At 41.3% G+C, this 24,734-nt stretch overlaps 1 protein-coding gene across 1 annotated transcript in view; it reads left to right on the top strand.

Moving 5' to 3' along the window:
• qser1 (glutamine and serine rich 1) overlaps positions 1 to 24,734 on the top strand; it is a 155,084-nt gene that overhangs the window by 113,488 nt on the left and 16,862 nt on the right. Inside the window, 6 exon segments of the mRNA XM_073049828.1 lie at positions 1,105 to 1,433; positions 4,600 to 4,716; positions 8,775 to 8,834; positions 8,836 to 8,909; positions 12,166 to 12,377; positions 16,846 to 16,911. Coding sequence (XP_072905929.1) covers positions 1,105 to 1,433; positions 4,600 to 4,716; positions 8,775 to 8,834; positions 8,836 to 8,909; positions 12,166 to 12,377; positions 16,846 to 16,911 — 858 coding nt within the window.

Here is a 24,734-nt window from a genome sequence, read left to right as displayed (position 1 = left end):
TAAGAGACTTGAAATAGTGGGGGGAGGGGGAAATGCGAAATGATAGGAGAAGACCAGAGGTGGTGGGATGAAGTTAAGAGCTGGAAAGGTGATTGGCGAAAGTGACACAGAGCTGGAGAAGGGAAAGGATCATGGGATGGGAGGCCTCGGGACAAAGAAAGGGGGGAAGCACCAGAGGGAGATGGAGAACAGGCAGAGTGATGGGCAGAGAGAGAGAGAGAGAGAGAGAGAGAAAAAACAAACAACTAAATATGTCAGGGATGGGGTAAGAAGGGGAGGAGGGGCATTAACGGAAGTTAGAGAAGTCAATGTTCATGCCATCAGGTTGGAGGCTACCCAGCCGGTATATAAGGTGTTGTTCCTCCAACCTGAGTGTGGATTCATCTTGACAGTAGAGGAGGCCATGGATAGACATATCAGAATGGGAATGGGACGTGGAATTAAAATGTGTGGCCACTGGTATCCATTCTGATGGCATGAACATTGACTTCTCTAACTTCTGTTAATGCCCCTCCTCCCCTCTTACCCCATCCCTGACATATTTAGTTGTTTGTTTTTCTCTCTCTCTGCCCATCACCCTGCCTGTTCTCCATCTCCCTCTGGTTCTTCCCCCTCCCCCTTTCTTTCTCCCGAGGCCTCCCATCCCATGATCCTTTCCCTTCTCCAGCTCTGTATCACTTTTGCCAATCACCTTTCCAACTCTTAGCTTCATCCCACCCCCTCCAGTCTTCTATCATTTCACATTTCCCCCTCCCCCCCCCCCCCCCACTACTTTCAAATCTCTTAGTATCTCTCCTTTCAGTTAGTCCTGACGAAGGGTCTCGGCCCAAAGCACCGACAGTGCTTCTCCTTATAGATGCTGCCTGGCTGCTGTGTTCTACCAACATTTTGTGTGTATTGTTTGAATTTCCAGCATCTGCAGATTTCCTCGTGTTCACCTGACACATTGTGGGTTTCTACTGTTTAAAGTAATCACATGTTTATTATGATAATATATGATAACGTGTTTAATAATTGAACATCAAAATATTCATATTCTTCAAAACAATATGTGTATTTGTGATAACTTTTATTCTTCCTTATTCTGTATTTATTTCTCTCCAGTAGAGTCCACTAATGGAGAGAAGGGTTCCAATACTTTTGTTTCAGGTGTTGTACAGCAGGAAAAAGTCGCAAATCCTTCACCACCACCACCTCCTCCTCTTCCACCACCACCTCCTTCAAAAGAGGATGCGCAGGAGCCAGCTGAAGCTCCAGAACCTCCCAAGGAAAATGAACAAGATGATTTGAATCCTTCGGAGCGGGCTGAAAAACAAGAACTAATTGCTGTGGAAGGCTCAACAGATGAAGAGGATATAGAAAGTGGAGGGGAAGGCATGTACAGGGAGCGTGATGAATTTGTTGTAAAGATAGAAGACATTAAAGCTCTGAAGGTAGTGTCATGTTTTTAATGTTTTCCATCAAATTTGAATTGAAGGGGATAAATTTTAATGTGCAGGTTGATCATAAGTGTTTTTGAATAATATTTTTTACAAAGTCAAATTTACTCGTGTTCTCCAAGACCTATTTAAAAACTTAGATCTCTTGGATCTCCTTCATTCATTTGAGACCATAAAGATGTAGAGTAGGTCAGCATTCTTTGTAATAGCCAGAGAGACAAGAAACTGCAACCGTTGGAATCTGGAGCAACCAGCAAAGTGCTATGGGATCACAGGCAGCATCCATGGAGAGAAATAGTTGAAGTTCAAGGTCAACAGCCTTCATCAGTCTTAAGTGAACGGTCTCAAGCTGAAATGTTTCCAAAGACTGAAAATCAAGAAAATTTGGGTGCTGGAAATCACGAGTTTAAAAAAAAAAGTCAGAAAATACTGGAAGTACTCAGAGGTATTGGCAGCATCTATGGATAGAAAAGTGGTTAACATTTTATGGCCTATCATTAGATTGTTCCAACATCATAATAATTTAAAAATTAGTACATAAATGTTTTGAATGAATTGTTGGTATGTGCATATTTTGTTGAAAATTCCAAATTTTGGTTATTGCAGAATAAGAATGGACTGAGGAGAGGCTAGTAATCCAATCACAAACAAGAGGAAAATCTGCAGATGCTGGAAATCCAAGCAACACACACATACAGAATGCTGGAGGAACTCAGCAGGCCAGGCAGCATCTATGGAAAAGAACATAGTCGACGATTCAGGCCAAGACCTTTCAGCAGGACTGGAGAAAGAAAGCTGAGGAGTAGATAGTTGGGGGGAGGAGAGAGAGAAACACAAAGTGATAGGTGAAACCTGAATGGGGAGGGACAAAGTAAAGAGCTGTGAAGTTGATTAGTTAAAGAGATATAGGCCGGGAGAAAGAGGAGTCAACGTAGATTGGGTGACATTTTGTCGAGCTCCATCCACCAGAAAAAGCGGGATCTTCCAGTGCCACCCATTTTAATTCCACTTCCCATTCCCATTCTGAAATGTCTACCCATGGCTTCCTCCACTGTTGTGAGGAGGCCACACTCAGGTTGGAGGAACAACACCTTGTATTCTTTCTGGGTAGCCTCCAACCTGATGGCATGGGCATCGATTTCCCAAACTTCTGGTAATACACCCTTCTGTCCACCATTCTCTATCCCCTTTTCCCTCTCTCACCTTATCACCTTACTTGCCTATCATCTCCCTCTGGTACTCCTCTCCTGTTTTCTTTCTTCCATGGCTTTCTGTTCTCTTCAATCAGACTCCCCCTTCTCCAGTCCTGTATCTCTCTCATCAATCAGCTTCCCAGCTTTGTACATCACCCCTCCCCCTTCAGGTTTCACCTAGCACCTTGTATTTCCTTCTCCCCTCTCCCACCTTTTAAATCTACTCCTCAGTTTTCTTTCACCAGTCCTGCCGAAGGGTCTTTGCCCAAAATGTCAACTGTACTCTTTTCCATAGTTGCTGTCTGGCCTGCTGAGTTCCTCCAGCATTTTGTGTGTGTTGCTGAGGAGGCGCTAGATCCATTTTTTTATTTTAAATAGTTATTAAAATTGCTATCTTTTAATGTGTACAGTTGGTGTTATTCCTGTTATCACCTATAGCAGGATCTGAAAAACTATAAAAGTAATAATTTAAAAATAGTTTTATATAAGCAAATAAAACTAACATATGATATTTAACAGGACAAATTACATTGCAAGTCAGACTTGCAGAATGGAATTGGTAATTAAGTCATCTTTATCATATTGAACTAATATGAGTATAGTACAACTATTTGTTAAGAAATTGCACTTGCTTTACAATCAATCTGTTCAATCTGCTTACTTTTTACCAGACTTAAGATAAATTTCCTTTTCATTTTGATTTCTTAGTGATACACAAAACTAAAAAACATGGTTAAACTCAGTTGGTTCCATGTTCTATTATGGCTGTGGTAAATTTCAAAAATCAAACATGAAGTCAATTCCATTCATCAGTTTTTGGTATAATAGAGAATGGATAGTATTGTTGTAGAGATACAGCAAGCAGGGGTTTAATACAGTTGCACTTCTCTTAGAACTCCTACATGTATCAATGTATATTCTTGAAAATTATTATTTTGCATGAAAAGGTTTTTGGGAGGGTGAGGAAGGAATAAGTTTAAAAAAAAAAGAAACCATAGATAAAAACACAAAATTCTGGCAGAACTCAGCAGGCCAGACAGCATCTATGGGAGGACGTAGTGATGACGTTTTGGGCCGGAGCCTGTTTTTATACTGCATATAAAACCACTTCATTTACTATGGTACTTCAAATGTGTTTACTGTTTTGACCAAACTTCTAAACAATTTTAAGGAAAATTATCAAATATAGCTATATGCATTTTTATTTAAATAGTTTGCAGTTGTTATTTTTGAATATGCTAAGATTGGTGTTATTCCTGATATTGTCTGTATCAGAATCTGAAAGGCAATAAATGTGACAATTTAAAAATCATTTTATTTAAACAAGTAAGAGTGTAGCTTTATTTCATTATTTTCTCTCAGAATAATTTTGAAAGTTTGGCCACAAACCATGTGTCAGAGTTGGTGGAAACTGTTATTGTGTTGCATGATGCTCTGTGTAATCTGATTACACTAATCTAGATTGAATTTTACAGGAAATTTTAACATAGAAGATGGAACATTACAGCAAAGTACAGGTCCTTCGGCCACAGTGTTGCTTAGATTAAAGTTGTGCAATTTCTCAGAGGCACTAACAATTCAGGGATTTTATTAATTTACTTTTAAATAAAGCTTAGGGCTACTTAGTGCTGTTAAATAGCATAAGTATATAGGAGTATCTGAATAAAGCATCATTGTATTTCTTGACTAGATCTATAAATGCTTTGGTATTTCAAATTTCTCATTTTACTTCAAAAGTGAAGATTTTCTCTCCTTTCAATCTCACCCCACCACCCAAAATCAATATCAACATTATGAGTTGGCATTCAAAATCTCAATACCAGTCAAATTAATTTAGTTATAAATTAATATTTCAAGCATAAACAATTTGAATTCTGAAACTCTGTTACAGAGTTGAAAATGATTCTGCATCAAAATGGAAGTTACTGGTTTTTTTTGCTTTTTAACACTAAATTATTTATTTATAGATGGCCTTAAGCACAGGTAGAGAACCTCCTGCTATATGGAAGGTACAGAAAGCTTTGTTACAGAAATTTATGCCTGAAGTAAAGGATGGACGGAGACAGTTCTCTGCAACGAACAGCGTGAGTAAACTTTGTTAATGTATAAAAGTGTATACAATGCTTGGATACCATAAGGCATAGGAGCACAATTAGGTTTTTCAGCCCATTGAGTCTGCTTTACCACTCCATCATGGCTGCTTTATTTTCCCCTTCAACCCCATTCTTTCTCCTTCTACCATGACCTTTGATGTCCTTACTTATTAAGAACCTATCACTTTCCTTGGACACCTAAGTATCTGTGACAATGAATTCCACAGATTCATCACCTGCTGTACTAAAAGGATATCCTATTCTGAGGTCCTAGACTCCCCTATTATGGGAAACATCCTCTTCATGTCCACTCTATCTAAACTTTTCAACACTGGATAGAATTCAGAGAGATTCCCCCCCCCCCCCCCCCCCCCCCCAACACTACCATTCTTCTAAAGTCCAGTGAGTACAGGTCCAGAGCCATCCAATGCTCCTCATATGTTGTACCTTACAGGTCTAAAGGAGATTGTTTTGGAATTGTGCACAAAACAATGCTGGTCTAGTAGTTAAGTTACTGGCAAGTTACCAGAATCCTCGATTGATGATCTGAAAGATAGATCAAATCCCACCATGGCAGCTGAAAGTTTTTAAGTTCATGTAGTTACCGTAGATTTCGCACTACAGAGCGCACCTGATTAAAAGCCGCTGGTGTCCCACGTTGTAATATGAGATATTTACACAGAAAGATATTACACGTGAGGATTTTTTAACTTTTAATTAAATCCATATGGTAACATAAACAAATACATATTGCAAATGCTTTTTTTCGAACCGTGCCTGTAACGCGGCTACTTTTAAATATACATACGTATCGGTAACACACAAATTACGTTGTGTATACTTTTTTACTGAACAACATTCCAATATCTCCTAACGACTAGTAAAAAATATATATACTGCAGCCTACCAGGAAAAGTTATTGATCGCCTTTAACTTAAAAGCAGCGTTTTCGCTCGGCTAATGTGCTCCCCCCCACCTTCCTGTTTATCGCAAACCGGTATTTCCCACAAGACGCGGCGAAATCGGATGTGACGTCATAGCATCCCGGGATGTAGTACAGAAAACAAATATAGTTAAAACACTTCTAACTTTAACTAGAAAATACTAACAAATGAATTACTAAGCGAAAATATTATAAACTAAATAACTGCCATAAAGGCAGCACAATGCTTTTCTTCGAGTGTTTTCCATGTTGATGAGGGTGAGTACAAATGACTGATTTACAATAATTTAATTGTGAAAGTGCGCTTGATTTATCGTACAATTTCATTGGACCTCTGTGAACTACTCATCAATTTTATTGGTCTACTGTTACGAGGCAAAATGTTTTTGGCGGCATGAAAAAAAATCATGCATTAGCCGCACCGTAGTAAAGGCCGCAGTGTTCAAAGCTGTTCAAAATGTGGGAAAAAAGTAGCGGCTTATAATCTGACATCTACGGTAATTAAAAATAAGTTTTTGCTTCAAAAAATGCTAGTGTCAGTTGCAGCAACATTGAAACTATCAGATGGTCATCAAAATCCATCATGTTCAATAAAGTCTTTGGAGGAAAGGGGTCTGCCATCCTTATATGGAAAGTTTTTTTTAAATTAAGTCCCACTTGGGCCACTGGATCAAATTTACCAGCTTGTCCTGGATTCCATGGCCTCAAACATTTTAGACCAAAGCTAGTTTGGTAATAGGAGGCAGAGGATGATTGGAAGCTTATGGTGTACCACAAAAGTTGAGACTAGGACCCTTGTTATTAGTTATGTACGTTCAACAGTTTGGATGAGAGTACCGGAAGTGTGATTTAATAAATTCATAGATGGCGTGAAAATTGCTGATATTTATTTTGCAGAGGATAGGCTTAGGCATGATGTTGATGAGTTTGTTAGATGGACAGCATATTGGCATATTGAATTTAATTGTGACTAGTTGTAGCTTTTTGGGAGTACTAGTAAGGGAAAGACGTGCATACAAAGACTGCTGGAGGAACTTATCAGGTTAGGCAGCATACATGGAAAGGAATAAAAGATTTGTTGTGGGCTGAGACCCTTCATAAAGAGTGGAAAGGAAGGGGTAAGAAACCAGAATAAGGTGGGGGGGGGTGGAGTGGAGGGAAAAGTGATAGGTGAGTGAGGCTGAGGGAGCACATGGTCGAAGATGTAGAGATCACAAAGGAGGAGCAAGGAGAGAGGGTCTCACTAAAGTCCTGTTGAAAAGGGTGGCAAGGTAGCGTAGTGGTTAGCACGACACTGTACGGTACCAGCGACCCAGGGTCAGTTCCCTTCGCTGCCTGTAAGGGGTTTGTACTTTCTCCCTATGATCACCTGGGTTTCCTCCCACAGTCCAAAGGTGACCCGGTTGGTAGGTTAATTGGTCATTATAAATTCTCCCGTGATTCGGCCAGGGCTAAAATCGGGATGCTGGGCAGTGCAGCTGGAAGGGCCTATTTCATGCTGTATCTCAATAAATAAAAAAGATTTAAACTTTTGTCAGGGTAGGCATACCTCAAAGTGTCTTCGCAGTAGAGGAGCAAATCATAAACGAGATTCTGCAGACGCTGGAAATCTGGAGGGATGCTTGAAGAACTCAGAGGGATGTTTGTGTGCAAGTTCTTGTAATATTGAAGATAATCACATCAGGGGCTAAGGTGTTTAAGAAGGCTTACTTGATGCTTACCTTTATGAGCCAGAACATTGAATATCAGAGCAGGGAAGTTACACTGCTGTATAAAACACAAGTTAGGCCACTGTTAGAGTATTGTATTTTGTTCTGGTTAATAAACAATAGGAAAAACATAGATCAAAGATTTGCGGGATAAGAGGTCTAGAGGGGCTGTGAGGAAATTTTGTTTCGCCCTTCTGGTGGTAAGAATCTGGAATGCATTGCCTCAGAGTTGGAGGCAGAGTTTTTCACAACTTTTATAATGCTATTGAGATGAGTAATTGACTCACCAAGGCAAATACTGGAAAATGGGTCTATATAGAGTGAAACATGGTGAACATAGAATTGGCGTGACAAAGGGACAATTTCTACACAGTATGCCTCCATAACCAGAAGACCATAAGATATAGGAGCAGAATTAGGCCATTTGGCCCATTGAATCTGTGCCGCCATTTCATCATGGCTGATCCATTTTCCTCTCGGCTTCAATCTCCCCATATCCCTTCAAGCCCTGACTAATCAAGTATCTATCAACTTCTGCCTTATGTGTACTCAATGACTTGGCCTCCACAGCTGCCTGTGGTAACAAATTCCACAGATTCACCACTCTCTGGCAAGAGAAATTCCATCTCATCTCTGTTCTAAATCGCTGGCTTGATGTCCCTCTATTCTGAAGCTGTGCCCTCTGGTCCTTGACACACCCTGCCATAAGAAACATCCTCTCCACATCCACTGTGTCGATGGATTTCAGTGAGATTCACCCCCACCTGTTCTTCGGAATCCCAGTGAAGACAGGCCTAGAGCCATCAATCAGATCTCATATGGTAATCCTTTAATTCCAGAATCATTCTCATGAACCTCTTCTGAACCTTTTACAATGACAGCACATCCTTTCTTCGATAAGGGGCCCAAAACAGTTCACAATACCTTAATTATAAAAAAGCCTCAATATTATATCCTTGCTTTTATGTTCTAGTCCTCTTGTAATGAATGCTAACATTACATTTGTCTTCCTCATCACCAACTCAACCTGCAAATTAACCTTTAAGGAATCCTGCATGAGTACTCACGTCCCTTTGCACTTCGGATTTTTGAATTTTCTCTCCATTTAGGAAATAGTCTTATGTTTTTATAACAATGTATAACTGTTATCATTAATGGTTTTTGTTTTCCTGTGACAAGGTGTCTGAGATGCTTATTAATTATAAATCTTTTAAATGTTTGGTATTTATCATGTTTGTAAAACATGAGCCAAGGTGGTTTTCAACAGAAGAAAATAAGTAAGTGTTCTTGTATTTTATTTACAAGAAAGTGGAATGAAAACTTTGCAAAATATTTTGACAGATCCATGTACGTACTAAAGATTCTGGCAACTGTTACAATTTTTAAAATTTCTTTAGTACCTTGGATACTTTGGGGATGCAAAAACCAAATACAAACGGGTGTATGTGAAATTCATCCGAAAATGTAAACAAAAAGGATTATGTACGAGTTTGTTCCAAAAAGCCCAGAAATAAACCATTGCAAACTTTAAGGTATGGAAAATATTTTGATTTTGTCTATTTTGCTGTTGGAAATATTGCTTTTCAGCTAGTTTTAGTTGTTCATATTTTATTGGAACCACATGGAATTTCTTAATGACCAGTTGAATATTAGCATTTACATTGCAAGAGAATGAATTCACTTTTGCTGAGGAAAAAGTTAGCTGGAATTTTACAACATCGATCCAGGAAACCTTTTACAAACCTCATTAATTTTTTCCTTCCTCTGTTTTGTTTGAACTTGCTTGTCATTTAAAAGCACGTTACTAAATTATTTTGCAGTTCAATGTTCAAAATAACCCTAATATTTCAGTAGGACACAGTACTTTTACTTGGCAGTACTTTTGTTGTTGAAGACACAAAAATTCTAATAAATTTTCTGTAATTAAAATTGTAAACTGATTGTCATGTGTTAGCCAAGATAACTGCAGTTCAGAGTTTCACACAGGTGATGTTCTAGATGTGGAATATGCTGTGTGATTATTAGCACCGTATTTTTTTTGAATTCTTCTGCTGGTCTCGCTCCTCGATTAGTGATTTTCAATTTTTGTGAGGCTCCAGCATAATGTGTTCTGATGTGTACTACATTAGGTATATGCTCTGTATGTTACAAATTCCTGGCTGGTCTACAAGTTTCCAAAGCTATCCAGTGACGTTCACACCGGGGTTAATACTTCTGCTGCACTGCGGTCACTCAGACCTCACTTTTGGATTCTGGATTATTTCCGACTGCAAGAATAACCCATTTGGATTCATTTTAGCTAAGTTCGCGTGTGTGATGACCCTGAATGATGGGCTCATGCCACCAAGATCTGGCTTCCCTTTGATGGCTATTATCTTACCTTCCAAATGATTGAAATGTAAACTTTTACTGCTTACCATTGGTATTCCATTTAAGATTGTGAGATCTTTTCTTTTATTCAAGATTAGTTTATAATTGTATTGGCCTTCTTTCCAACAAAATAAAAACATGTATCAGATTTTAGTTTCGTAAATTTACTACTTGATTAAGAGTATGGATTTGGCTTACTGCTGATTCAGTTCAAGAGTGCAGGTCATTATGTGATGACAGCTAGAATTGTCAAGAGTTTGAAGGTGAATTAATGGATGGATTATACAATAGCATCATATCCAACTATTTAAAAATTTCCCTTTTAATGTGTCCTCACAGGACTTTCTGACTGGTTTTGTTGATTACATATTCACTATTACAGTTATGTGCTTATTCTGAATAAAAAATCATAACATTTGAAAATACAAGTACTGTGTAAAAGTCCTGGGTGCACGCGCGCACATACACACAGTACCTAAGAGATGCACTGTACTGTATTTGTCCATGAGGAGCGGAGAGTGAGATTGTAAATCTGGCAGGAGCAAAGGATGTTGGGAATGGTGAGGGAGGCGTGGTGTAGGAGGTGTGTGGGACAGGTGGTAGAAAAGGGGCGCAGGGGCATGGGGGTAGTGCAGGTGCAGACACACCCAGCCCTGAAACACCGGGCAAAGTCATTTGATTCCAATTGGTTTATTGATCATTACAGAATGTCTCCCTGGTGCTTCCCGCTCCCTTTTCCCTTTCCCAAACATGATTCCCCTCTCCCTGTCCCTTTCTGATTCTCGGTCCACAACAGAGACCTCTATCAGAATCAAGTTAATCATCTCTCATGTGTCATGAAATTTGCTTTTAGTGGCAGCAGTGCAGTGCAATATATAAAATTACTACAGTACTGTGCAAAAGTCTTAGGCACCCTAGCGTGCGCGCTCTCTCTCCCTCTCCCTTTCCCCTCTCCCTCTCCCTCTCCCCTCCCTCTCCCCCCTCCCTCCCTCTCCCCCCCTCCCTCTCCCCCCTCTCTCTCCCCCCTCTCTCTCCCCCCTCTCTCTCCCCCCCTCTCTCTCCCCCCTCTTTCCCTCCCCCCTCTCTCCCCCCCCTCTCTCCCCCCCTCTCTCTCCCCCCCTCTCTCTCCCCCCCTCTCTCCCCCCCCTCTCCCCCCCTCTCTCCCCCCCCTCTCTCCCCCCTCTCTCCCCCCCTCTCCCCCCCCTCTCCCCCCCCTCTCCCCCCCTCTCCCCCCCTCTCCCCCCTCTCCCCCCCCTCTCCCCCCCCTCTCCCCCCCCTCTCCCCCCCCCCTCCCTCCCCCCCCCTCTCTCCCCCCCCTCTCTCTCCCCCCCTCTCTCTCCCCCCCTCTCTCTCCCCCCCTCTCTCCCCCCCCCCTCTCTCCCCCCCTCTCTCCCCCCCCCTCTCTCCCCCCCTCTCTCTCCCCCCTCTCTCTCCCCCCCCTCTCCCCCCCTCTCTCCCCCCCTCTCCCCCCTCTCTCCCCCCCTCTCTCCCCCCCTCTCCCCCCCCCTCTCCCCCCCCCTCTCCCCCCTCTCCCCCCTCTCCCCCCCCTCTCCCCCCCCTCTCCCCCCCCTCTCCCCCCCCTCTCCCCCCTCTCTCTCCCCCCTCTCTCTCCCCCCTCTCTCTCCCCCCTCTCTCTCCCCCCTCTCTCTCCCCCCCTCTCCCCCCCCTCTCCCCCCCCCTCTCCCCCCCCTCTCCCCCCCCTCTCCCCCCCCTCTCCCCCCCTCTCTCCCCCCTCTCTCTCCCCTCTCTCTCCCCCCTCTCTCTCCCCCCCTCTCTCTCCCCCCCTCTCTCTCCCCCCCTCTTTCCCCCTCTCTCTCCCCCTCTCTCTCCCCCCCTCTCTCTCCCCCCCTCTCTCCCCCCCCTCTCTCCCCCCCTCTCTCTCCCCCCTCTCTCTCCCCCCCCTCCCCCCCTCTCTCCCCCCCTCTCTCCCCCCCCTCTCTCCCCCCCTCTCTCCCCCCCCTCTCTCCCCCCCTCTCCCCCCCCCTCTCCCCCCCCTCTCCCCCCCCTCCCCCCCCTCTCCCCCCCCTCTCCCCCCCTCTCTCCCCCCCCTCTCTCCCCCCCTCTCTCCCCCCCTCTCTCCCCCCCTCTCCCCCCCCCTCTCCCCCCCTCTCCCCCCCTCTCCCCCCCTCTCCCCCCCCTCTCCCCCCCCCTCTCCCCCCCCTCTCTCCCCCCTCTCTCTCCCCCCTCTCTCTCCCCCCCCTCCCATATATATATACCTTACAGTTTTGCACAGTACTGTAATTAAATTAGAAAAAATGTTTCCCTTGCACATTAAGTACAGTAGAAAATAGGTCCCATTATTTTCTAAGTGCTGTATGTCCAGTATAAACTTAAAATTACAAAAAAGGTTAAAACTGATTACAGATCTTCCATTTTCCTGAAGTGGTTGATCTATTGTTTTGTCATTTATATTTTCAGAACTCAGTCAAAGATGGGTTCTAGTAATAAAACCTGCATCAGTAACTCAGCAGCACAGAAAAATTCAACAGCAAAATCCAAAGCCAGGCCAGTGAAACAAGCAAAGGTAAAAGCTGAACCACCACCCAAAAAACGCAAGAAATGGGTGAAAGAAGAGTATTCATCGCACTCAGACACTTCTGTTGAAACACAGAGTGAAGATGACGATGATGGTAAGGTTCATTGCGTTTTTGTTTATTTTTAATAGGTTTTACAATGAATGTAGTCAGGCCTAAATGGTGCCAAGCTGGGAGCAGAATCAAGATTCATTCTGAAATTTTCATTATGTTCCACTTGTATCACTAAAATATTTAATTTGCTAAATCATTCCTCATGGTCATTTTTAAAATAACAGTTAAGGTATGGAAATGTGAAAATAAATATTTTATAACAAACTTAACACGTTGACGTGAAATTGTTTTGCCTGTAATCTTCCATCATGTTGAAGTGTGCTATACAAGGTTGAAAAGAGAAAGAGTGTGAAATCATACAGTGATGATCGACGGGTTTACTATACACCGTCAAGACAGATCTGTAGAGTCTCTCAAAAGCAGAGGTGGAGGAGTATGCCTCATGATCAACTCTTCTTGGTGCACAAATTCTGCTCATCAGACCTGGAATATCTAGCAGTTAAGTGCCGTCCTTTTTACCTACAGCAGGAATTCTCCAGGGTCATTTTGGTAGTAGTATATATTCCACCTCAGGCTAATGTCAATCAGGATTTAGATGATCCGAGCAATGGGATCAACCTGCACGAAACAGCACACCATGATGCCTTCACCATCGTTTTGGGAGATTTTAACTAGGCCAGTCTGAAAAATCACTAAGCTATTAGCATCAATAGATCACTTCTAATACCAGAGGAAACAACACACTGGACCATTGCTACACCACCATCAGGAATGCCTACTGTGCTATTCCACACCCTTACTTTGGGAAGTCTGATAACCTGGCTGTACTTCTACTCCCTGAGTACAGGCAGAGACTGAAGACTGCAACAGCAGCAGTGAGGACCAAGAAGGTATGGACAAGGGAAGCACAGGAGTGCCTACAGGACTGCTTTGAATCGGTGGACTGGACTGTATTCAGGGATTCGTCTTCATACCTGGATGAGTATGCTGCCGTTGTTACCAATTTCATTAAAACCTGTGTGGATGAGTATGTGCCCACAAAGACTTACTGTACATTCCCAAACCAAAAGCCGTGGATTAACCAGGAGGTACGTCGTCTGCTGAAGACTAGGTCTGTGGCATTCAAGTCTGGCGACCCAGTCCTGTACCAGAAAGCCAGGTATAATTTGCAGAGGACTATTTCAAGGGCAACGAGACAATTTTGAACGAAGTTGGAGGTGACATCAGATGCACGACAACTCTGGCAGAGTTTGCAGGACACTACTTCCTACAAAACGAAACCTAATAGCAAGAATGGCAGCGAAGCTTCACTACCAGATGAGCTCAACACCTTCTGTGCCTGCTTTAAAAGGGAGAACACAACTACAGCTGTGAAGATCCCTGCTGCACCTGATGACCCTGTGATCCCTGTCTCAGAGGCCAATGTTAGGCTACCTTTAAAGAGAGTGATCCCTCGCAAGGCAGAAGGTCCCGATGGAGTACCTGGTCAGGCTCTGAAAACCTGTGCCAACCAATTAGCGGGAGTATTCAAGGACATTTTCAGCCTCTCACTGCTATGGGTGGAAGTTCCCACTTGCTTCAAGAAGGCAACAATTATACTAGTACCTAAGAAGAATTATGTGAGCTGCGTTAATGACTATTGCCCGGTAGCACTTACGTCGACAATAATGAAATGCTTTGAGAGGTTGATTATGACTCGACTGAACTCCTGCCTCAGCAAGGACCTGGACAATTTGCAATTTGTCTGTCGCCATAATAGGTCAACGGCAGATGCAATCTCAATGGCCCTCCACGCGGCTTTAGACCACCTGCACGACACAAACACCTACGTCAGGATGATGCTGTTCATCGAATATAGCTCAGCATTTAATACCATCATTCCCACAATTCTGATTGAGAAGTTGCAGAACCTGGGCCTCTGTACCTCCCTCTGCAATTGGATCCTCGTTGGATCCTGCAATTGGACACTGAGGCTGCCTACAAGAAGGGTCAGAGCTGTCTCTATTTCCTGAGGAGACTGAGGCCCTTTAACATCTGCCGGATGATGCTGAGGATGTTCTACGAGGCTGTGGTGGCCGGTGCTATCATGTTTGCTGTTGTGTGCTGGGGCAGCAGGCTGAGAGTAGTAGACACCAACAGAATCAACAAACTCATTCGTAAGGCCAGTGATGTTGTGGGGGTGGAACTGGACTCTCTGACGGTGGTGTCTGAAAAGAGGATGCTGTCCAAGTTGCATGCCATCTTGGACAATGACTCCCATCCACTCCATAATGTACTGGTTAGGCACAGGAGTACATTCAGCCAGAGACTCATTCCACCGAGATGTAACACTGAGCGTCATAGGAAGTCATTCCTGCCTGTGGCCATCAAACTTTACAACTCCTCCCTTGAAGTGTCAGACACCCTGAGCCAATAGGCTGGTCCTGGACTTATTTCCACTTGGCATGATTAACTTATTATTATTTAATTATTTATGGTTTTATATTGCTATATTTCTTCACGATTCTTGGTTGGTGCGGCTGTAACGAAACCCAATTTCCCTCAGAATCAATAAAGTATGTCTGTCTGTCTGTCTGTCGACTTCCTAACTGGAAGACCACAATATGTGCAGATTGGTGATAATATATCCTCCTTGTTGATGATCAACACTGGTGCACCTCAGGGGTGTCTGCTTAGCCCACTGCTTTACTCTCTATATACACATGACTGTGTGGCTAGGCATAGCTCAAATACCATCTAAATTTGCTGATGATACAACCATTGTTGGTAGAATCTCAGATGGTGGCAAGAGGGCGTACAGGAGTGAGGTAGGTGGCAAGAGGGCGTACAGGAGTGAGGTATGTCAGCTAGTGGAGTGGTGCCGCAGCAACAACCTGGCACTCAACGTCAGTAAGACGAAAGAGCTGATTGTGGACTTAAGGAAGAGTAAGACGAAGGAACACATACCAATCCTCATAGAGGGATCAGAAGTGGAGAGAGTGAGCAGTTTCAAGTTCCTGGGTGTCAAGATCTCTGAGGATCTAACATGGTCCCAACATATCAATGTAGTTATAAAGAAAGCAAGACAGCAGCTATATTTTACTAGGAGATTGAGATTTGGCATGTCAACAAATACACTTAAGAACTTCTATAGATGTACTGTGGAGAGCATTCTGACAGGCTGCATCATTGTCTGGTATGGGGGGGGGGGGGGGGAGTGGAGGGGGGCTCTACTGCACAGGACCGAAAGAAGCTGCAGAAGGTTGTAAATCTAGTCAGCTCCATCTTGGTTACTAGCCTACAAAGTACCCAGGACGTCTTCAGGGAGCGGTGTCTCAGAAAGGCAGCGTCAATTATTTTAATCTTTTCAATATATGTATACTGTAATTGATTTATTGTTTTTGTTTTTTTCTCTTCTGTATTATATATTGCATTGAACTGCTGCTGCTAAGTTAACAAATTTCACATCATGTGCCGGTGATAATAAACCTGATTCTGATTCTTCAGATCATCAATTTGTTCACCTGTGTATTCAAACAAATTTGGAATAGTGCCAGTCCAGTATGCATTAAATGAAACTGTATTGTTATTTGCAGTGTTCACACAACTTCTGAAATAAGGAGAATATCTGTAACTGTTCCCAACCCCTCCTTATCAAGCTTAGATCTTTACCTTGTATTGCTAGTTGGTTCCATGTGCTATTGAGGAGCATGGGAGAACCATACTCTTCATATATGCCGTTGGCTTCTCATCTGGCTAGTATTACATCTAAATAATTTAAAGAAGAAGAAGAATAGCCCTTAACTCGGCAGTGGAGTTATCGGGGCAATGTCATGATGATGTTTCCATAGCAAGCTATTCTTGTTTTTACGACGCCAAGTTGCTAGTTCAACGCTCAACCCGACTTGGATTCAAACTTGGGAATCTTTGCTCCAGAGTCCAGCGCTGATATTATTGCGCCACCAAGTGGGGCTGAAAAATATGGGATGTGATTAAATCCCGGGTCCCAGAAATAAAAGAACAATTTTCAACACCATAAAACCCAGTTCCCCAGACTATTAAATTTGGAGAACAGCAAGAGCTTTTCAAATTATAGGAGTACTTTGGAGTAAACTCATTTTTAGCATCTGAAAATCCAACCTTCCAAAACAAAATAATCTTAGTTGAATGATATTTGTGCCATACTTGTTTAAATATGCTTTTTAAACTCATCTGATATTTTTGGACCATATTTCTCTATGATGAAATTGGGAACTGAATGTAAGGTTAAAAACCTTGTGGTGAACAGTATTGTCTTAACCATTGAAATGAAAGTTTAATGCTTCACCTTAACTGAAAAATAATTTGGCAAGACATCCTGGTGACTGCTTTGAAAAGGAAGGTGCCTAGTGCTTATGGGAAATGTTCTCAAATTAAGTACCCAATGTTTTATAGAGAGAAGAAATCGTAGAGAAACAGAGGTGGTTTGGGGAAATAAATCAAAATAATGAACAAGTTTTTAACTAACATCTACAACTGCCTTCTTCCTCAGACAATGGGTTTCCTTCGAAAGTGAATACACATGGAAAACCAGTCAAAAATGTTCAGCAAAAATCAGGTTTGTGAAATTAAATATATTTATGTTCCCAATCTATTCTGCTGTTGCCATGGGCATTTTATAATTTCTCACTGTAAAATTTGCCATTCAGTTGAGTGAAGAAATTAAGACCATAGAATATAGGAGCAGAAGAAGGACCTTCGGACCATCGAGTCTGCTCCGCTATTCAATCATGTGCTGATCTAATTCTCCCAGTCATCCCCACTCCCTTGCCTTCACCCCATACCTCTTGATGCCCTGGCTAATCAAGAACCTATCTATCTCTGCCTTAAATATGCCCCAATGACTTGGCCTCCACAGTCACTTGTGGCAACAAATTCCACAGATTTACCACCCTCTGACTAAAGTAATTTCTTCGCATCTCTGTTCTAAATGGATGTCTTTCAATCCTGAAGTCGTGCTCTCACCTAGACTCCCCTACCATGGGAAGTGACTTAGCCACATCTAATCTGTTCAGGCCTTTTAACATTCGGAAAGTTTTTATGAGATCCCCCCTCATTCTCCTGAACTCCAGGGAATACAGCAGATGTTCCTCATACGGTAACCATTTCATTCCTGGAATCATTCTCGTGAATCTTCTCTGAACCCTCTCCACTGTCAGTATATCCTTTCTAAAATGAGGAGCCCAAAACTGCATGCAATACTCCCAAGTGTGGTCTCACGAGTGCCTTATGGAGCCTCAACATCACATCCCTGCTTATATTCTATACCTCTAGAAATGAATGCCAACATTGCATTCACTCTCTTCACCACCGACTCAACCTGGAGGTTAACCTTTAGGGTATCCTGCTCAAGGACTCCCTTTGCATCTCTGCATTTGTTAGCATTCTAATGTAACAGTGGCCAGAAGTAATAACATCTGGGTTTTTTTCCCTTAATTTCAGTAAAGATCAGCAATTCAGTGTCTGATCTTGTGATCTTGAGGACTGGTTGTGTGCTTCTTTGCTTTTAAAAGCGTGAGGGAGCATTCCATATGTTTTTAAAATTCAAGGAGGAACCAACTTAACTAGGAGAAAAGTTACTTGTCCCTCCACAAACTAATGCAAGGACCTTTGCTAGATTATTTTGCAGTTGATAATATTTTCTGATAATTTTAGTTACTACTTGTAAATTTTGTCAAATATTCCAAAATGTAATGTTGAGCATTACAATTGTTAGTTCTACTGGTTTTGTTTACTTGCAGCAGTTAGACTGATTCGAAAGGTTGTGGATTCAAAACTTACTGTAGAAACTTAAGTCAGTACTTAGGCTGGCCATCTGCAATATTGTCCTTTGGACAAGAACTTGGCCTGGACCTTGTCTGCTCGTTTGGGTGAGCATAAAAGCCCTACAGAGCAAAATTATTTTGTGGGCTGTTATATCCATTGTTTTTGCTTTCATTAGCAGTAACTTTAAAGGATATCTGGTCATGGTCTATTTTCTGTTTGTGGAACCTTGACTACTGCTTTTCCCTACATTAAAAGTTATTATATTTCAAAAAGGTTTTTTGTTTCCAAAAATTGGGTATATAACTCTTTGGGGAGGACTGAGGTATAACATATGATATTTGTTTAGTATCCAAATTTGCATTTTTTAAGTACCAAACTCCTTTGTTTCTTTGCCATGAGCTTGTAGTTAATTTTTAAATTTAACTTTGGAAGGAAACCAATAGGGAAAAGTGTAAGGTGATATCTGATAGGGTAATGTCTTCTGAGTCACAAGGCTGAGTAGCACTTGTAAGGTGTGTCATGTTATATTGCAGAAACATACTAAAGAAGGCTGGTCAAACACGAAATCTGCAGATGCTGGAAATTCAAACAACACACACAAAATGCTGGTGGAACACAGCAGGCCATCTTACTATCTTTCCTTTCAGTTAGTCTTGACGAAGGGTCTCGGCCCAAAACGTCGACAGTGCTTCTCCTTATAGATGCTGCTTGGCCTGCTAAAGAAGGCTGGTATTTGTTGACTAGTTTGTTTAACCATGGTGCTTTCTGGCACTTGGAGAGAAAAGAATGCTTGTTGCTCAAAAATGAGCAGGTTTCTCTTGAGCTTCTGTGAGCTTTCAGATCACTGTCAATGAAACAGCCATCAACTCATCAGAGTTGATGAGTCAAGGACAGAGATAAAAGAAAAAAGGGAAAACAAACAAATAAATAAAGGATGGGGTAAGAAAGGGAGGGGGGCATTAATGGAAGTTCACTCCTTGCGTGCTCTCCATCTCCCTCTGGCTCTCCCTTTCTTTCTCCTTAGGCCTCCTGTCCCATGATCCTCTCCCTTCTCCTGCTGTGCATCCCTTTTGCCAATCAACTTTCCAGCTCTTGGCTTCATACCTCCCCCTCCTGTCTTCTCCTATCATTAAGGATCTCCCCCTCCGCCTCCCACTTTCAAATATCTTGCTATCTCTTCTTTCAGTTAGTCCTGACGAAGGGTCTCGGCCCGAAACATCAACTATACTTCTTCCTGTAGATGCTGCCTGGCCTGCTGCGTTCCACCAGCATTTTGTGTGTGTTGACTGTTAACTTCTGTTTATTTTGTTTAACTTTTTATATTATGAGTAGATACTAATAAAGTTAGTGGTTTTAACATTAAACCTGACTCAATTTGTGATCTATTGCTGCTGGTATGTAACAATATGCAATGGTACTAAAAGTTTGTGAACCCTGTAGAATTTTCCTTATTTCTGCATAAATATGACCTAAAATGTGATCAGATCTTCACTTAAGTCCTAAAACTAGATGAAAGAGAACCCGATTAAATAAATATCACAAAAATATTATACTTGTTTATTAAGAAAAATTATCCAATATTACATGCATCTGTTGGAAAAAGTATGTGAACCTTTGCTTTCAATAACTGGTGTGACCCACTTGTACAGCAATAACTTCAACCAAATGTTTCTGGTAATTGATGACCAGTCCTGTACATCAGCTTGGGGGAATTTTAGGCCATTTCAGATTGCAAAACTGCTTCAACTCTGGGATATTGGTGGGCTTCCTTACATGGCTTGCTCCAGGTCCTTCCACATTTATATAGGATTAAGGTCAGGACTTTGACTTGGCCATTTCAAAACCCTAATTTTTAAAAAAAACCGTTCTGTTTGCAAGCTGTCCAAACCCTGAGGCACCAAAGCTGCTCCAAACCTGTGATGCCCCTTCCACCATGCTTCACAGTTGGGCTGAGATTTTGGTGTTGGTGTTCAGTGCCCTTTTTCTCCCAACTATAGCGGTGTGCATTTCTGCCAAAAAGTTCAACTTTGTTCCATCTGTCCACAGAACATTGTCCCAGAAGTGTTGAAGAACATCCAGGTGGTCTTTTGCAAACTTGAGATGTGCAGCAATTTTTTTTGAGACATGGTCTCCTCCATGTTGTCCTTCCATGAAAACCATTCTTGTTTAGTGCTTTTCTTATGTGGACACATGAACAGAGACTTCTGCAAGTTCTAGAGATTTCTGCAGGTCTTTTGCTGTTATCCTTGGTGTGATCTTTACAGGATGTCCATTCCTAGGGAGAGTAGCAACAGAATTGAATTTCCTCCATTTGTAGACAATTTCTCTTACTGTGGACTGATGAACACTCAGGTCTTTAGAAATGCTTTCGTAGCTTTTTCCAGCTTCATGCATTTCTAAAATTCTTGAGGTCCTCTGAAAGTTGCTTTGACAGAGGCTTGGTGCACGTAAACAGATCTCTCTTGAGAAGAGCAGGATCTGTCAGTGACATAACTTTGTGTGTCTTTTTTATAGGACAGGGCACCTCTATAACCCACACCTCCAATCTCATCTCTCCAATTCTTCTAAGGCCCTCTGAAAGTTGTTTTAATTGTGACATGGTGCACATAAACAGATGTTTGTTGAGAAGACTAAGCTCTGTCAGTAACCTGACTTTGTGTGTCTTTTTTATAGGACAGGGCTCCTCTGCAACCCACACCTCCAATCTGATCTCATTGATTGGAACACCCGGCTCCAATTAGCTTTTGTAGAGTGCATTATCCCAGAGGTTCACATACTTTTTCCAACAAAAACATGTAATATTGGATAATTTTTCTCAATAAATAAATGAGTATAATTTTTTGTGTTATTTATATAATTGGGTTTCCTTTATTTAGGTTTAGGCCTATGTGAAGATCTGATCACATTTTAGGTCATATTTATGCAGAAACAGAAAATTCTACAGGGTCCACAAACATTCTAGCACCACTGTACTCTCTACCGCACATTTATGGAAGTTTGTCTAGGTTTTAGATCTCATGCTGAATCTTCACAAACTTCTAAGGAAGTAGAGGTACTACTGTGCTTTATTCATAATTGCACTTGTCTATTAGGCCCAGGACAGGTCCTGAGGTGATCTCACAGTGGAATTTAAAGTGGCTGACCCTTTCTACCTCTGATTCCCCAATGATTACTGACTTAAGGAACTCCGGTTTCCTTTGCCTGAAGTCAATGATCAGCTCTTTTGACTTGGAGGGAGAGAGAGAGCGAGAGAGAGAGAGAGAGGATCTTGTGCTGTATTATCCATATTGCACTGTTTTACTTACCATTTGTTCTACCACTTAGATTCTAAATGTTAATGTAATCTTGTGATTTTACAGATCATTTAAATTGCATTTTTGTCTACTCTCAATGTACTTCATTAATTCTTCTCCCTTTATATTTTGAAATGGATTATTTTTGTGATAACGTGTATTTCTGATCAGTTCAGAGTAACTGACTTCCTGACCATTTCTAGTATTTTCTGCTTTTAGTTTAGGTTTGTAGCATCCACTAAAATTTACTGTTAGATGCTTTTTATTTATGCAATTTTAGGGATTCATTGTTTAAAATATTTCTATCTCTATATATCCAATCGTGTACTTGCCTTGTTTGTTAGTTTCTTCAGCCTTCACAACTCTGCAAAGAATCACAATGTTTCAATATCATTTGTTTAGTATTTAAATTATGCTCTGTCAACAGCCTGTCTACATTTGAATATGACAAAATTTGAAACTTTATTGCTTATGGTTACTTTTACCAATTGCTACTACATGGTGAAAACCATTTCTAAAAGCAGTCTTGATATGGGTTGCCTGAGCAGGGCCTGTAATGTGATGATCAGTGTTTAAGATGATGGTGCTCAGGTTGATAACTGTTTTCACTATCAGAAATGAACCTTTATTTATCTGCTCCATTGTTTAACCATGGAAGTGTTTCAAGGATAATGCCAATAAATAGAAAAGCTCAGTATCAACAATTAAGTACACAATTAAAAATAGAGAAGTTCCCCTTTCATACTTCCTACTTTTGAAGGTTTCATTGTAGTTAGGAGTATTATGTTCCATTTTGAGGCAAGTAAAACAATATTCAAATATCATTCATTCCATTTACACTTCTAATGAAAAAATTGAACTATCGAACATGGGCTTTCAAATCTAATATTATATTTAGTTCTTGCTATAACTAAGAAAATTGACAGTCTCCTTCATACTGTAACAATGTACATTATGGGAAATGAGAAATCATTTCCCATAATGAGCATCATGTAGTAGTGAGTGCCAATTTGAAATTGGAGTTGAGACACTTTATTGAAATAAATAACATAAATATTCCCTGTTCATATATGGAGAGTACCCAGCAGTTGCATTACCAATACACCTTGGTCCATATACCGTGGTGGTGGTGGTTACTTTAAGCTCTGTATTCATCAAAAATTGTAAATTTTTGAACAAAATATTAGGAAACATCTTCAATTGCATTGTTTATTGAAGAAAAGAACTATTGGGGGAAAAATTTTCATTGCTGTGTTTCCCTGAAACTATCAACTGAAATATTTACCTAAGCATTGCAGTTGTCCAACAATATATAGTATTAGGATATTCATATGTTAACTTGGTTTTCACTAAAATTAGCATTGTTAAATGGATATTACGCATTTTTAAACTTGAAATAATCAGTCATTTGCAAATATTCAGAGGAAATATCATTGTGATATATAGTTTCCATTATACTTCAGCCCAGAATTTGCAATCAATTATAAGATGCCCACACATTCCCATAATTTCTAACTAAAAATCACACTTGCTAGGAGCAATCAAAATAGCTTTAGGAAGTGGAAAAGAGCTCTTTGGATTTCTCATGTTAACGTCATCAACAATTTCTACTGAATAATGTGTTCAAGGGAGATCCAAAATAAGCCTTACCTGAAAGTTGTGTTTTTTAAGAGGTCCAGCAATCGTGACAGGCCTTTCCAGCCCAACAAGTCTGCTGCCCGTTACACCCATGTGGCCAATTAACCTACTAACTCATACATACATCTTTAGAATGTGGGAGAAACCAGAACATCTGAAGGAAACCCATGTAGTCTCTAGAAGAATTTGCAAGCTCCTTGCAAACTAAGGTGGGAATTAAATCCGGATCATTTCATAACTTTTAAAACATTTAAGTTTGTTAGCACTGTAATAGTGTTACACTGACAATGTACCATGTTGCTCCTATTAAAACTAGTTGGACAATCATCACCTTGTGACTTGGCTAGAATTATCAAAAAAATACACTGAAAATTTTCAGCACACTTTTTAAAACAATTAAAACAAATGTTTTAAAATACAGTCGGCCCTCCTTATCCGCGAATTCAACCAACCGCAAATTGCGAAAACTCGGAAGTGCTCTTCCAGCACTTATTGTTCGAACATGTACAGACTTTTTTTCTTGTCATTATTCCCTAAACAATGCAGTGTAACAACTATTTTACATAGCATTTATATTGTATTAGGTATTATAAGTAATCTAGAGATGATTTAAAGTATACGGGATGATGTGCGTGGGTTATCGTGGATCGGGATCGAAAAAATATCAGTTCTCTTACTAAGTAAGTTGGAACAGGTACATCCAGTATTATTTAGCGTCAGTCAAACGTTTGCATTCGTATATAGTATATATTTTGCCTTTCTATGCATATAAAACACTTCAGAACGCATGTTTCAGCACTGGGCTTGGGAAGTTCGCGAGTTCGAGCCAGTGACAGATCGCTATCGAGTACGCTCTCCACCGTGCCGGGTTGACGTGGAGAATCAAAAACCCAAAACCCCCATACCAATGACTAAACCACTGCGTAGCTTAGTAATAATTGTAGCTTTCATCGGGGCACAGCCTTTCTCACTTTATCCTTTAAAATTGTTTCGATCGTTGACCGACATAGCCTAACACTTTTCTAATGACAGATGGCGTTTCACCTCTTTTTGATCGCTTTATTATTTCCACTTTGTTTCCAATCGTTATCGTGATTATTTTCATGAACAGAAACACTGTGGATTCAGATCTCTGCAGCTGGGTCCTAATGTCCACCGCACTGAGACAGGTTAAATAAGGTCTTGGGTTCCACTGGATCCTAAGGTCCACCACATTGAGACAGGTTGAATAAGGGACTTGAGCATCCGCAAATTTTGGTATCCACGAGGGGTCCCAGAACCAATCCCTTGCGGATAAGGAGGGCTGACTGTATAAAATTCAAAATCTTAGAACTTAAAAGAGATGAAGAGTTTAAAAATAAAATTCAAGTAAATGAATAGTGTAATCTCTTGCTGTTGACCCTCCTTTGAAAGTGAATGGGGAAATGCTCTGCGCTTTGGGTTAATCTGAAGGAGGTTGTGCAGATTACCTATGATAAGTACCGTAGATGTCGGATTATAAGCCGCTACTTTTTTCCCAGGCTTTGAACAGCATTGAACATAGCGGCTTATAATAAGGTGCGGCTAATATAAGGTTTTTTCCCATGCCGCCAAAACATTTTGCCTCGTAACAGTAGACCAATAAAATTGATGAGTAGTTCACAGAGGTCCAATGAAATTGTACGATAAATCAAGCGCACTTCAC

This window comes from Hemitrygon akajei, chromosome 6 (assembly GCF_048418815.1).
Source record: "Hemitrygon akajei chromosome 6, sHemAka1.3, whole genome shotgun sequence".
NCBI classification, from domain to species: domain Eukaryota; kingdom Metazoa; phylum Chordata; class Chondrichthyes; order Myliobatiformes; family Dasyatidae; genus Hemitrygon; species Hemitrygon akajei.
The sequence above is the reverse complement of the archived record's forward strand: the minus strand, read 5'-3'. Positions and strand labels throughout refer to the sequence as shown.